Source organism: Wasmannia auropunctata, unplaced genomic scaffold, assembly GCF_000956235.1.
Source record: "Wasmannia auropunctata unplaced genomic scaffold, wasmannia.A_1.0 LD336037.1, whole genome shotgun sequence".
NCBI lineage: Eukaryota > Metazoa > Arthropoda > Insecta > Hymenoptera > Formicidae > Wasmannia > Wasmannia auropunctata.
The window spans coordinates 948,609-964,213 of NW_012026853.1; the positions used below are offsets into that span (position 1 = coordinate 948,609).

At 38.1% G+C, this 15,605-nt stretch overlaps 1 protein-coding gene across 1 annotated transcript in view; it reads left to right on the forward strand.

Annotated features, from left to right (window-relative positions):
• Positions 1-5,849: 5,849 nt before the first annotated feature.
• LOC105452151 (laccase-4-like) overlaps positions 5,850-15,605 on the forward strand; it is a 54,802-nt gene continuing 45,046 nt past the window's right edge. Inside the window, exon 1 of the mRNA XM_011693032.1 lies at positions 5,850-6,367. Coding sequence (XP_011691334.1) covers positions 6,253-6,367 — 115 coding nt within the window. The 5' untranslated portion in view covers positions 5,850-6,252. The remainder of the gene's footprint in view (positions 6,368-15,605) is intronic.

The window sequence follows — 15,605 nt, forward strand, 5'->3', positions numbered from 1 at the left end:
TTTTGCAATGCAAGTTTTTTCATTTTTGCAATACATATTTTATGTAAAGAATATTATACGGAAAGAAGAATTTTGTCGAAAGACCTAAAAATTTTGTTAAATACATATCTGAAAATAATTCTTATTCAATCATCAAAATAATTTGTTGAAAAGTTAAAAGTTATAAGCATTACTGTAAAACGTTTTAATATTCTAGCAATTATTGTGACTTTCCAACAAAATTATTTTGATTATTGAACAAAAATTATTTTCAGATCTGGATCCAGCAAAACTGTTCTTTCCGCGTATATAAATACAATAAAAAATTTTCATAAATAGAGTATGATTTTACTTATGAAATATTTATAAAAGATGCATGCACGTCCTTTTTTATTTACGATAATATAATGTAATGTAAAAATAGAAAAGTTTATATTTTCCTAGGATTGGATCTTCGTTCACGCGTTATCGCTTGGTAAAAGTTATAACTTTCTGTTTATTCAATAAACGTTCCTATTTTTGTACAGATAAGAATTAAACCGTTCCTTTCAACTGCTTTATTTATGAATATATGCACTTATTGCGTGCACGTAAGGAATGATTCGTTCGCATGGATAAAGAACACATTCAAATTCTAAGCAAAAGCTATCCGCTCTCCTGATAAACAAATCCGCAACGTCGAGGCAGTGCTTCTCAAACTTAAAATGTTTTCAATTCTTGCATATATTATGAAATCTACCTTCTTTACGTTTCCATTAGCACAGATCATTATTGAACATTTTAATATATTTTTTATTAAAAACTAAAATTATATTCAGCTCGACTATGCTTCTCTTTTCTCACGCTTTTTTTCATCTTTCTCTTTGATATACTTATAGTGCGATAATATTTTAATAACTGCAGGTATATTTAATGAATACAACTCCTTATTTTCTTTCCCTCTAACAACTCACTAGGGCCAGCGACCGCTTTGAAAAGCACTGCCATAGACGACGTCCTTGCCGCGCGGCAAGATATGCGTGACAAAAATCGGGAAAGCAATCGAGGCTTGTCGAGCAGCGCCGCTCGATTCCCGTTCACCCGTTCGCGCGACACCTTCGTGCAACCGGCAAACGAAACCCGGCACTTTTCCAGACCGGCCGTGTACGAACCGGCTAAAAAGTGCAACCGATAGGCTTAAAGTCCCAACGAGGTAATCTACATCGTTCCGCTCGGCGCGTTAATGGATTCCCTTTCAATTTCTATCGGGAATCACGAATACCGGTGAAGCGAGGCGGGCGGCCGCGGCCGAGATGGTAACGGACAAGGCGGAAACCGCACACGATCTCATCACGAGAATCCTCACGGAGGAGAAAGAGACCAGTGCGAATGCATTAGAATGCGTCGCGTGCCGGCGCAAAACACATTTCACTGGTACACGCTCGGCAAGAGAGATGCGCAATCGAATCGATCGCTTTCGTCTCGGTGGAGGCACAAGCCTGTCACTGATCAGCAGCGTCACTTTTCTCGCCGTTACTTCCTCTCTCTCGAGTAACGCTTACCAAAATTTACCGTACATTACGCAAAAAAAAAAAAAACTAACAATAGATACTTTCGATAAAATAAAAAAGTCTTCTTTGAGTGAGTCTTGTCTAGCAAAAGTTTTTTTTCAACATCCTCGACTTAAATGTATCGTACTCATGGAAAAATCGGTATTCCTTTCAGAGAATTCAATTTTTTTTTCGCGTGCGATAATCAATGGACTATCTTCCAACGTTTGTCTTACGTGCAATACGTTAAAAATAGACGGAAGATGTAAAACTCTATCGATTGAATAACCGCCACGGTCGAGCTGTTATCAATAACTAGGATCTTTAACCGAATCGCCGGCTTTCTCGCGCAGTCGCGCGCCCGTCTTTTCCTATTTCCCATCAACGACGACGTCGCGGTAGACGGGCCATCCGTGCACCCGGGGGAAAGTGTTCCAGTATGTGTGACGGTTTGCTACTCGGGATCACGCCGATGAATACACAACATCGTCACACCTGTCCCGCCATGACGAATCCTTTCGACACGCTCGGGCCCACGGACAAACGTGGCGAGCTTCCGCGTTTGCGCGCGCGCGACTCATCGTCGGCGCTTAATAAGATCTGAAGGACGGCGAACAATTGAGATTGCTACCGGAGGTACAGCGCGGTCGTATTTGGCCTGTCGCGAGTGCCTGCAGCCTGCAGCTAATTAAAAACATTAATCGAAGGCGCGCACCCGCGAGTGCCGTGCCGCGCTACTATTGTAATTAGCGTCGCACGAACGGATGTGATTCCTATAATCTCGCGTAATTGTTATTGATCGATCAATCAATTAAACAGCAATCATTAAATTGTATCATTAATGGCCAATAACGTGACGATATAAACGATTCAAAGAAACAAGTTTTGAAAACAACCAATAACTTGGTTGAAAGTATTCGGCAAATATTCATTCAACATTATTTTAGTAAAATTGAAATAAACGATTCAAATGACAATAAGAAATTTTAAATAAATTCTTTTTGAAAGCAGTTTTGAAACAGTTGATTCTTTTTGAAACAGTTGATAAATAATTCTATAGGTAATAAATAAATAATTGTCAAGCTCTGTGTAATGTAATATTGAGAAGGTTATACGGAAGGTTACATGAAACGAATAATAACTTATAAACAAGATGTAAAATTAATAAATAATAATAAATTTAATATCAAAGATAAATAGAATGATTACACAGGATTTTCTTCAGCTATTCGATATTATTGTGATAATTTAATTATTATCGTAATGTTAAAAAATATATAATTAAAGAATTAATAACTTAATACTGTGAATTAAATAAATATAAATTAATGATGTAAAACTGTGAAAGCGTCACAATCAATGATAAGAGGCTATATCAAAGCTATCACACTTATACATACAAAATAAGAGTGTAAGTCGAGATTTATGATTTTCTAGAAATATGATCAGATAAAAGTCAAAATTAATATCCAAGCAGTGAATGAAAAATCTCTTTAGTGATTTTTAAAGTAAAATTTATGTTCAGTCTACAAGTAAAATTGTGTAACGAAATTTATCGTTTAGAAGCGAACACTTTTTTTAAAAAAAAACTCTTTGATTATTGAAATCTGTAATTTTTTTGACAAAAAAGAAACACTTTTTTTTAAATTGTTGTACGTACAGATATTGTTATAAAAAATTTGTTTTAAAGTTTACAACCAAAATGATAAAGACCTTACATAGATATCAAGGATTTGTTGTGTATAAATCTATAAATTTTTACATGTATGCAATCCAATATAATCGGATAAATATAAGACTTACTGTCTTTCTACTGTTCCTACCGACTGTGTGTGTATTGCGAAAAATATTCTCGCAAATAATTCTATAGAAAATTAACTATGTATAGTATCTTATCATCGGTGCTGGAAGGTCACTTAATTGTTAAGAAATGATAAGAATGCACACGTGCCGTAAAAAAATTATTATATATGCTGCAGTTGTGAAAATATGCAAAAAAATACAGTTTACGTAAGAATAAAAACTGTAAAATGGTTGTGCGCGCTTGTCTTCAATGATTTATAATTTTACCATAATTTCGAATTTTTGAAATCTTTAGGAATGTTTTTAACGCGTCTACTATACCAATCGGGTAAGCTATCATATTTGATTACTGCATGGAAAGAATTTTTTATAATTTACCCTGCAAATCATGTCAATTGTGGGACAATATAGTATTTAGGCAAATTTTACTGTGCACTACAATTTTACTGTATTTTACTACTGTAAAATTTATTATAGTGCACAGTAAAATTTGCCTAAATATTATATTGTCCCACAATTAACATGATTTGCAGGGTAAATTTAAAAAAAATTCTCTCCGTGTGGTACACATTACACATTTAATTAATCCAATAAATTTCCATTATTATATGTATATATAAGAGTAATTAAGCTTAAATGATTGGAGTAAACTCTATTTCATGATTTAGTAAGCTCATCAATTCAGGAACTTATTTTCTGAACAGAGGAACGCTATTTATATACATCACATAAAACTAACTAATACTTTTAATAAAAATCTGAAAGAGAATGACTGTACATTTTAAATAATATAAGATAAATAATTATCATGTTTGATATTACACAGCATTCATGCGAAATGAATAGCAATCATGGTTCAATGTTAAGCGGTGTAATGTTCAAGTTAATCAAACTGACTGAAAAAGTGACGCCCTTTTTACACAGCTAGTCGCCGCGGAATTAGGCAGTTGTCAACCGACAGTGCCGATCGAAAGTCGGTCGCATTTTCGCAAGCGCGAAATACCAGCATGGTACTGACTATAGAAAGGGAAGTGCCAAGGTAAGGCAATCTAAGAGCCAGTGAATCGTTGCTCATTGCCAAGGTACGTCAAGGTACCTGAAGCCTGGGTGTGCCGGGACGATTATAATCGAAATAGTCTTGAATACGCGGGCGAAATCGAAAGGCAGAAGAAGGAAAGTGTGCAAGTCCCGATATTGCACAGCACGTACCGATGACTGCGCCGCGTCGTATCGCAATGCATGCGCGTTGGAGCACACATATATACGCTAAACGGTGCGATATGCGGTCGGCCAAAAGAGCCTTGAGTGGATTCCACCGTGGCGTTCACCACGTATCTACTCCGATAAATACTTCACTTTATTACTTTATTTATTATAATAGACATCTTGTCTGTTCCGCCTTTTTTCAAATTTAATTGTCGATCATTCGATATTCTTTAAACACACGAAATGAAATACTATATGTATAATGACTTTGGCGAAAGTAATTGTCATAATATGTATATTGTCATATTATTTACATATTATTTTTTATTACATGTCTTTTTCTCTAAAAGGATATAACATACATTATATGTAAGTCGTTTAAATGCAAGGAAACGCTCAGGACTTTCTATATCTTGTAAAATGTTGTATCGTAACTTAGCTAGCCTACATCTGCCCATCTGTGGTTTTAGCAATCGTTTATTCTACCATTCCTACTGTGGACAGAACGGTAATATTAACGCCACATGACGTTACGTATTGGCGTTCGCCAATTTTCACCTCGACCTTGTCCATGCATTAGAGTTCCTCATCGGTTTTTCCCACGTGAATAAAATCATGTTGCGGAAGTCGCGCGTTTCCCTGTGGGTCTTTCATAAGAATAAGCGTGCAACGCCCATATAATTTCGCTCGGCCGTAACGAAACGCAGACAAACGGCAACGGGGCGATTTTGTGGTATCCTAGACCAGTTATACAGGAGAGATGCGGAAAGAGAGAATCCGGGAGAGAACCGAGCGAAGTCAGTGGAGTCAGCAGTGACGGCGACGGTGACGGCGGCGGCGGCGGCGGCGGCGGTCCGATCTTGGCTCGCTCGCACGCGAGAACCCCACCTAAAACCCCCTTCACCTTCGTCGACCGCGATCGGCGCGCGCGAACACGCGAAAGAGGGGAAAATTTCAACGTCACCGTTTCGCGAACTCGAGAAGTTCGTTACCGTCGCGCGCGGCGTCCGTCGGACTTGCCCGACAATAGTATCTACTCGCCGCCTTGGCAAAATCGGGGGACTTCGCCACCTACTATCTTGCCTACTACTACACCACCCGATCTCTATCCGCCACCTTTCCGCGTCTGTCTCTCTCTCTCTCTCTCTCTTTCTCTCTCCACCGAGAGTACACGTCCGCTGCCACCGCCGCCGTCGCCGATCTGAAAAGGAGGTGAACGCGCGCGAGAGAGTACCATTGGGCAAGGAATTGGGGCAGGAGCCAATGGTAAGGAGCGCGAGGTGGAGCGATAGGTTTTAAATAGGTGTGCAGGATCCGTGCGTGGATACGAGAGGAAAAGTCGGCGGTGACCGATACCGCGGTGGCACCGCTGGAATTAAAATTCGGGTGATAAGAGTGTTGGGGCCCATTGTGCGGCGGGTGGTAGATAGAGCACAACCTGCCCGGACACTTACTGAACTCCGTTCCGTTGTGGTGGTAGTTTTTCCCTACCCGAGAGGGATATACGCACGGGCCGCGGTGTGAAACGTACCGAGAGGAGTGACGGTCCTGCTGATAGAGCGGCGAGCACAAAGTACGTCTCAGTCGACGCTGAGCCAGCAGTGCGCTCAGCGGATCCGCTCGAGGCGGTAGAGAGTCCTGCGAGAGAGTCGCCTACGAGATCTCGCGTTTACACCGCCGTTTTCTCTCTTTCCTCTAAATTCAGTTACCCTCGGTTAAAAAGGACTCGGCGACCATGAGGTTCTACGGCGGCTACCGGGCACTCGTCCTGCTCGCGACAGTGCTCGCCCACATGACCGGCACGTTCGCCAAGCGCGACACACGCCAAACAGGAGCCAGCGGCAGGAGCGGTGAGTCATCTTCTTCGCTTTGGTTCTTTCTCTCTTTCCCTTCCTGCCTTCCGCCTTCAGCCACTTGCCCGTGTGTTCTCCTCTTCCGCCGTGATCCCTTCCACCTTCATCACGTTCGCGCGCCGCTCATTGCGGCTCCTTCGTCGTGCCATCTGCTTCTTCTTCTCCTTCGCGCGACCGACACTTCGCGCTGTCGAGCCCATCACGTATCTCGACCCCTTTTTTACAATTTATTCTTTCTCGGGCACCACGTGTGTCCTCTGGCATATTTTTATCGGTTCTACTTTCTTTTATTCTCCCTTTTCTCCTCGTTATTCCTTTTAGTTCTCTTAAATTGCTATTCCATTCTTTTATATTCTCTTTATATCTAAAAAAAAAAAATAAAAAAGATATGTTAGATAATATATTCTTTTTATTTTTTATTTTTGGAGATTAGAAAATTTTAATTTATCCTTTATCTCCTTCTGTCTTCTTTTCCTTTTTACTTATAGTTTCTTTCCTCTTTTCCTGATCAAGTAGATCATATCGTTTGACCTTCTTTTCTCTTTTATTTCTTATTTTTTCACTTTTTTTACGCTTTCTTTCTCTTCTTCCTTCTCACGCATTTACCTTCTTAGTAATTAACTTCCTGCTTACGCCGTGATTGTACCGAGTAATTCTCGATATGGTTGCATATCGATAAATAAAGTGAAGTGTTAGGTTGTGCAAAAATGCGTAGGAAGATGACGACAAGTACGCAAGTGATTCACGGTGCTGTGCTTATCGGACATTGATTCACGTGATGAGTTAAATATCCCGAGACAGAATATAATGAGGAATATAATGAAGCTAACGTAATCCAACGTGTTGTATAGTGTGCATGTGGTTTGCTGCATTATGTTGCACAAAGAAAATTGCAAGCAGTATTTTGACATACGTACGGCTTTCGTTACACCATCGATTTGCTTTTACACTGGGAAAATAGAGAGCGTTTTAATATTTTTGGCTTGTATTTTTTTAAAAAGTGGTAAAATCAGAGAAAATTAAATTAAATTTTAAATTAAATTTAAATTAAATTTTTTTTCCGTAAAATGACAAAGATATTCCATGTAAAGAAATAGTTATAATTCAATTGATGTGAAAAGTACACACATATATATATAAAACTGTACTTTTTACATAATATAATTACGATTCAACTAAGCTTTTTTGTATAATAGCATTACTCTTACGGAATCTTGATATATACCGCATATCTTGTTTCTTAGAGTGTCCTCCACGCAATAGCGGTACTTAGACCGAGAATTTATGACACTGAGCTTATGTACATAAGACGTTCAGTAGTGACAAAATAAATCTGTTAAATTTGTATAAAAATATTATATGCCATGACAGACATTTGTTGTTATAGATCTTAATACGTTTCCAATTAAATATACGTGCTTTTTTTTATCACAAAATGTACATCTCAAAGATAAAGAAAATTAAAAAAATGTTATAAAAGTTAGAATCATTATTTACAGAGTTACGGAGTTTTTATAATTATACCTAGGAATAGATCGAAATAAACTAAACGGATAGACTAACAATAAATGTAATCTTAAAGGCTATACGATTCATAAAATGTGATGATATCGCAAAATGTGATGATAATTTATAGCTCTTCTATTTTTCTTTATCTCTGTACGAAAAGAATCAGTAAATTTACTGAAACGCAAAATGGCACGTGTGACACGTAATGCTACACCGTTACGTCCACTAGCTTCGGCAAGCTGCCTTTGCTACTAAAGTCGGGGAATTATGACGACATGATTTCCAAGTTAAACAGCACTCGACATAGATTCGTTGAAAATGGCACTTCCGCGAAGATTCGGGTCGGTGGTCAATTTTCAAGCAGCGCCTTATTCTCCGTAAAGACCAATTTAGAGTTGGTAACTGTAAAATGTAACAGACGGCCCGCGATCGCCACCTATGAAAATAATTGCTGTGATTACAGTAAGCGTGACTAATCGCTATACGCAAGTGGCAATTATTTTTGTAACTCACAGCCGCTGCTGGCTTCTCGTATTCCAGCTGCGATTAATCCACATATCGTCCCTCTCCTCCAATGGACGTTTCATACCTGTACAAAGTTCTACTTTCGGTTTCTAACGCAATCGATCGTAAGGAATTTGACATGTCCTATATATAATACGAGGCTAGATAAGGCATCGATATTGCAGCCTTGCGTGACAATTGCAATTAACTGATAGAGATTGATGATGATGGGGAATGGCAGAGAGAAAGTAGCGAGTTCTTGCGCGCATCTTTAGTAAGACATGAATTCCAAACGCGTTTAATGTAGGGTGAAATGGCAACCATTGTGTTAGCAGCACCGAGAAAATAATTTTGTATATTAGACAGTTTTTAAAATAAATAGCCATTTTGGTTGTAATTTGTCGCTCGCTTAATAGTACTGAAAAAGGAGGTAATTAGCTTCAGTCACATTAAGATTATCAAAATTACCATTCTATTCTAAGTTCTAGTTTTAGAACTTTACTTCAAAAGTAAAGTTCTAAAACTAGAAATAAGCGTACTGTCAAGATATAAAAAAAAATTAATTTTTATTCAGCGTCTTTTATTGATTATTAAAAAATCACGAAAGGGAAACTGTAAGGAAAAGTAAAGAGACGCCATCGTTTTTTAGTTCGAATCAGATCTTACGCGAAATTCCCGCGACCCTTCGACATGTATCGGGATTTGATCGAGAAAAAAATGTATTCGAGAGTTTGGTGAGTTCGCCGAGAACAAAATCGTGACCGAAATACATCGATTCTCTCCCTCGAGCCGTCGGCGTAATTCGTTACTTCGTTATCGGTCCGCTCCTTTCTACGATTAAGCGCAGCGCGTTTATCTCGCACTTTGACTGAATAGAACAGCGCGGATTGATTCGCCAGCGGTCCATACATCTTAAATTGGCCGATCTCGATTACTGCGAAACGTGAACGAACGAACGCTCCCAATCTACGAGTCCGGGCGCGTTTTCGTCCTGCGAAACGTTCGTCCGATGTATCGAAGTTTTTTAATTATGCTGTCGCTGCGTAATAACTTTTACTCGTAAATCAAAGATTTTCTTGGCACCCATTAAAGTTTCTTGGATATCTCAATTCCGGAATGGAAACCTCAGTACCCTACTGACGCATAAACTTTCGAAATTTTTGCGACTTTCAAAAAATTTCGTTTTGAAGTTAATTCAACATTCATTTCTCGCGCACGTAAGACTTACGGTTGCGTATGTCCGCGATTTGATGTTACTTAAATGAAAATTTTGCTATGAGAAAAGTACTGTAATATTGCAAAAAATGTATATATAAGTACATGAATATATAGATATAAATGAATGCGTGATAATTACTCATTTTAACACGTAAGGATTGAATAAATCGAATGCGAGTTTTTGCTGCGTTGCTGCGAACTGAATCGGAAATCGCTCTTCGTTTTGGTGCCTCTATTACTGCTTCCCAGATTTGGAAACGTGTACCATGAACCTCTCGAATGCGTTCGATTGCTATCGGGGCCTTTGAAACAAGTTCGGCGCGTGGAATTGCGAGTGTTTTCTTAGCGTAGCGCCTTCGTCGTTGGCATTGCCACCAGAAATGGCTTTTCAACGAGCGACTGGCGGCATGCCAGTGCATATAACAGTTCACCGTGGACTGGCTAAGCAACTTGCTCACCTACATGCAGCAGCCGTTCACACGCCGCCGGGATCCTTCCGCTCGCGCCTTCGTTATCGTCTTACATCTCCGCTGCCGAATGATTGTCAGCACGTACGGCGAAATCGGTCACTGTCTCCAGATCGAATTGCCTAATCACATAAAAATCAATTTAAAAATATTTCCCACGTATGAGCATGAGCAAAATTTTACATATATCATGTAATTTTATTCTATCTTACATTTATTAAACAATTATTATTTACTATGAAAAATTGCATTAATAGATACAAGCACATCCCATATGATTCATGTAAAAAAATTAATTGTCATAACTGAAATTTATGAAGCAGATAAAATTAAGAAAAAGATTGTCTGTTTTGAATTAATTAAAAAATGTTTTTTTTTCTTAATGAAATAGTAAGTATTTATTTCTTGGTTTATTTTAAGTGCATTTTAATCGAATTTATAAACTTGACAGTAAATTATTAACATATTTGTCAGTAATTAAACCGTAAGAGTGAAAAGTGTAAAACCGAGTCATTAATTCACAGACCGGTTTTTCCCGATAGATATTCGTAAGCCACTCTTCTGGTGTAACTTGTATGAGAGACTTCTTCCCCGCTATATAAACGTCTAAAAAAATTTATGTTAGAAGTTGAGAGAAGCCGCAAGTGAAATTGATCATTTCGCAGAAAAATACATTTAATCGTACTTTTTCAGATAACTAATTACCGGACTAACTAGTCAAACTTTCTTTCTTTTTAAAGAAAAAGAAACAAATTTTAGCTTAAACTTGTCTTGCGAGAAAGAAAAGTAAAAATTTATTTTTCGCACCAAATGCATAGATATTAAAATATTTATTACATACACGTTTATAATACATAAAAAATCCATTGTATGTAAAGCAGATTTTTTGAAATACATCATTATTAGTATATTTTCTTTTTATTTTCTCCCAGAACAACTGTGTATCAAAATTTTATATATAAATTGATAGAGTCTGGTGTTTTAAATAAATATTTCAACCTTGTGACATACGATACAACAAAATGTACACATGATTTTTTTTTATTTGAAACAGCATAGATATTAAAAAGAAAACAAATTTTTAGTAAATTGTAAATAGCCCAATCTCTCTCTCTCTCTCTCTCTCTCTCTCTCTCTCTCTCTCTTTGTTCTTCAATTCTTTTGTTTTAAAATATAAACCCGTTCCAATCACAAGCTTAGTTGACTTATTAGATCGTACATGTCCAAGTTGAAGTGCTTTCCTTAAAAGTATTTCAAGTAATTTCTTACGCTATGCGTTCTCAGCCAGACCACCCATTAGGAATTATTCTGTAAGGCTTGTTTATTATATATGGCCACCGATACTGGATGTAACTAGTGGCTATAACTGTAAGTAATTGATTGATTTACAAGGTAATTTTCTATCGTTGGAAGGAGAATAATTCATTCTCGATTTCTTTGACTTAACAATTATTATATAATCACGTTAATTAAGTAACAAGTTTATTGAAATTTCGTATTTTTTTTTATAATGCAGGTTCACATGCGAATTTAATGAGTGCAACCCGTATTAACAATTAAAGAGTATATTATCAAATACAAATTTTATTACAATTGATCTATAAAAAGCGGTTTATGGGATGCATTTTACTGTTGTAACAGTTTCTGAAAAAAAATGTAACATTACACAAACTCTGTCCGAGTTATTCATCGTTAGATCCGTGTTCGAGTTTGATTGCTCACTTGCGAGAACGCTCGAATTCCGAAATTCCGCCACATCATCATGTGAATCACGCTGCAGTTCGCAAATAAATTTCCACGAACCAATTTATATTAATAAGATGCCGTAATACCGGATAACTTTCTCTCTACACGCCGTACGTATCCGGTACATACATTTTTCCTCCTTTGCCATCCGATTGTTGAAATCAATTTCGAGATTTCCGCCACTCGGTCGCTGGTTGGAACGACAAACAGACTTTAGACGCGAAATCCAGCGGTGATAACCGATACCGGCCGCTCGCAGCAACGGGGAAACGAGCCGTGAAACGATGGCAATTCGAGCCGAGTTAAAAACCATAGCATTTTGTTCCCGTGATTCGCGCGCGTGCGACGGCCGGACGTGCGATCGCTCCTTTTCACGGGCAAACGAGCTCGTGCGAAATGCGCGCGTCACTGAACTTGGGGGGACCGGTTCCTCTTTTTCCTCTCTTTCTCACTTCTCGCATTTCTCGCCGCGCACCGGACAAGAGTTGCATCGTTACAGGCGGACGAGGATAATGACTATGTGGACACGCGGAGCGTGGAACAAGATAGAAATCGCGGCTAAAGTCGCGAATCGCGACGGATTTTCCCTATGGTATCGCCGCGATCGTCGCCGTCGTCGTCATCATTGAGATGGCCGCTCAACACCGATCTACTGGGGAATCTAGGTTAAACTTCGTAGTCTCGTTTCATGATTCTAAGCATTCAGGATTCTAATCGATAATTGATCTTCTTCTTCTTCTTCTTCTTCTTCTTCTTCTTCTTCTTCTTCTTCCTCGTGGCGCGTTTCGTCGCGGCGATGGCTCGCAATCACGGTGAAACCGCCAAGAGCGAGCGTGCCGCGGGTACGTCACGCGTATCTCGTGCCCCGAGTCCGGTCTCCGTCCGGGAAAATCGATTCTAATGGATTTCAAATTGCGACCGTATCTCCCCGCCGGAGCGGCCGGAGCGGATCGATCGTCCGGTCGAGGGGACCGGTTGATTCTACGGATAGATGCGGGCGAGCGATTGAAAGTAACGCTTCACCAACGCGCGTTCGTGGCTCATTTAGTAATGCGAATTGCACGTTTTCCGGACGGTGAATGGTGCATCAACCGATCGTTGTGATAGTAATCATCACCGTTGAAATGATAGAGGAAATTTCATTCAATCTTTAACTGGTCTTTATAATGAGATCCTATATCTTATATGTATATAATTTTAGTTTAAATATAATATTACTGTTTAAAACTTTTTCTGCTTGGGATTAAAATATGCCTTCACGTTTTTTCTTTTAAATAGTAGTAGTATATTTATATTTTTTAGTGTTCGCATTAAGTAAAGTTTTTTTTTTTTTTTAAGTTAAAAGGAGAGTTTTGAAGAGTCGGTCTCTTAAATCGAAGTAGATTTCCTTCTGCAATTAGCAACACTCATTCGATTTTAATGACTTAACGATCCGCCGTTTTTGATGTGCAGCAAATCTCGTAATAATTTATCCTGAGCAACCGAGTAGCAATGCAGATAATTGGAAAATAATTGTCAGGATGGAGAGCAATAAATAATCGGTTGAATCGCGAAGAGAGCCCAAACACTCGCTTCAGAATGTGCACTATGCCGTAAATGCTTACTTGATAAATGAAGAAAATTGTCTCTAACAGCTGGAAAATTGCTGCGATATTGTATGACGCGTACCGATAATCCGAGTTGCACGAGTCCGCTCGCTCTGGTTCGTGCGGCTCCGTTTTGCCTTTCGTAACGGTCGAACGACAATTAATAACAGGCTAATAAATGCCACCGTGTCGGCAATTAAAAGCACGACATTTATGTGTTGAAATAATTCACGTGCGCATTTTAATCCGCTGTTTAAGCGATGTTAGATTAACTAACGGCTGGATTTATGCGACTCTCCTTAGTAAGATACAACCAGTCGAGCGCGACACTGTTTATAACATTTCTGAGCAGTTTCTATGTGGAATCGATGTAACGCCGAGAACATCGCGCATAAATTTCAATCTGGATACAATGTATAATTTTTTACAGTCTTGCATGATTGTTGGGATTCCTCTTAAGGACTATTTCCTTGAAGAATAACCGGAGTAATCTTATTTTGATTCTAATAGTTACGTTCCGGTTTGATATTCGTGACTATTAATAACATTGTTACCGGGATAATCAATGATCGTTGACGGATAATTTATTTGAATTCATTCAGATTAATACATCCTACAGCGTTTTGCGATATAAAATCGGTACTTGCGATAATAAGTGAATGTGAATGCAAGAAGCAAAAATGTTTTCAAAATTATTTATTATATAAAATACATAAAACATGATGCAAATTTTATCTAAAGATAAAAATGTTTTTTTTCTACTTATTCCGTAGAAATAAATGATTGGAATAATCGGATGTAATGTGTCTCATATAAATTGTAATATAATAGCCGAATGTGCGAGAAAAGTTTTGCCGTTTAGAAAAAAGATTCCTTAAACACTTTACGTTACGCGTAGTTGACTTTAATGACATTACGTTTTCGAAATTGACAGCGCTGAAATACGAGCTCAGCACGCGGACATAATCGGTATCCACGAATTCTTCGCGGGACATAACGATCGGACAATCTATGCGGATGAATATCGATCGCAATGATCGCTCCTAGCGCGGCCGATCAATCGATCAATTTACCTTCATCGATCAAGTCAATTAACTTTGTAGAAGCGGTGCTTTGTTGCAACGCGGCGACTCAAATCGCCGACTGGCGGGCGGTCTTTTCCACGTAAACGGCACGGAGATTTCATTAAGTGGCAAATTTCGAAGCTACGGCGGCGATTAATTTCGACGGCTGGCACGTGCTCGGGTTAACCGTTTTAACACGATCTTTTTTCACTCGAGTTTAAAATCCGAAATTTACGATGTAATACTTTTCCATATATTATTCTAATTATATAATTACTGTTATATTTTTATTTTGAATTTTAAATATATTAATTAATATTAATGTAAAAATAAAATAATCTGTCCAAATATTTTTGAAATAATTAAGTAAATACATTTCTTCATAAAAAAAAACGAAATTTTAGTGTTAACGAAGAAGTTTTATTCTTATTCTGCTATCAACGACTTTTAATGATTTATGATGAGTTTTATGTTCCTGTTGAAAAGTTGTAAAAAAATTAGGCATCTCTGAGAGTATCTCTGAACAAGAAACCGTTATTTTTTGACTGCTTAATTTTATTACGACAATTGTAAATTTTATTGGCGTATTGTAATTGTTAGAGCGACTTTATCGGCTCGTCGTTGTCGGCAATCACATTTAATCAGACTTTGATGAGTCACCATTTTAAATAATAACGGTGGATTGATGAACATCAATCAGAGCAATTTGCAGTTATCTACTCTTTATTCGCTTTAAAACGAGTAAAAAATTCGTGTATTTACGTACAGATCTGCCTTTGGCTACCGACGTAATTACAGACTCGAGACCACTGCGTGTTAGACCTGAGGTCCAGAACAAAATACATTTTACATGTAAATTAGACTTCGGCAGATCGAGCGTTTGCTTTCCCCTCGCATTTAAAATGCATTTATTTTACGATTCAATAGTAAAAACCAAAAATTCAATTTGCACTTAATGCTATTGATTCTTATGGGTACCTTTAGTAAGAAAAGGCTTTCGCGAGCGTTATACACCTCGATTATAGCTCATTCGTGCCAATACAGTCAAGGTCTTTTATAGGCTAAGAAACAGCTGAGTGGTCGAAATTAGTAACGCGAAAGTAAGGTCTTTATTTTTGTCAATAAGATTTCGACGAGTGGA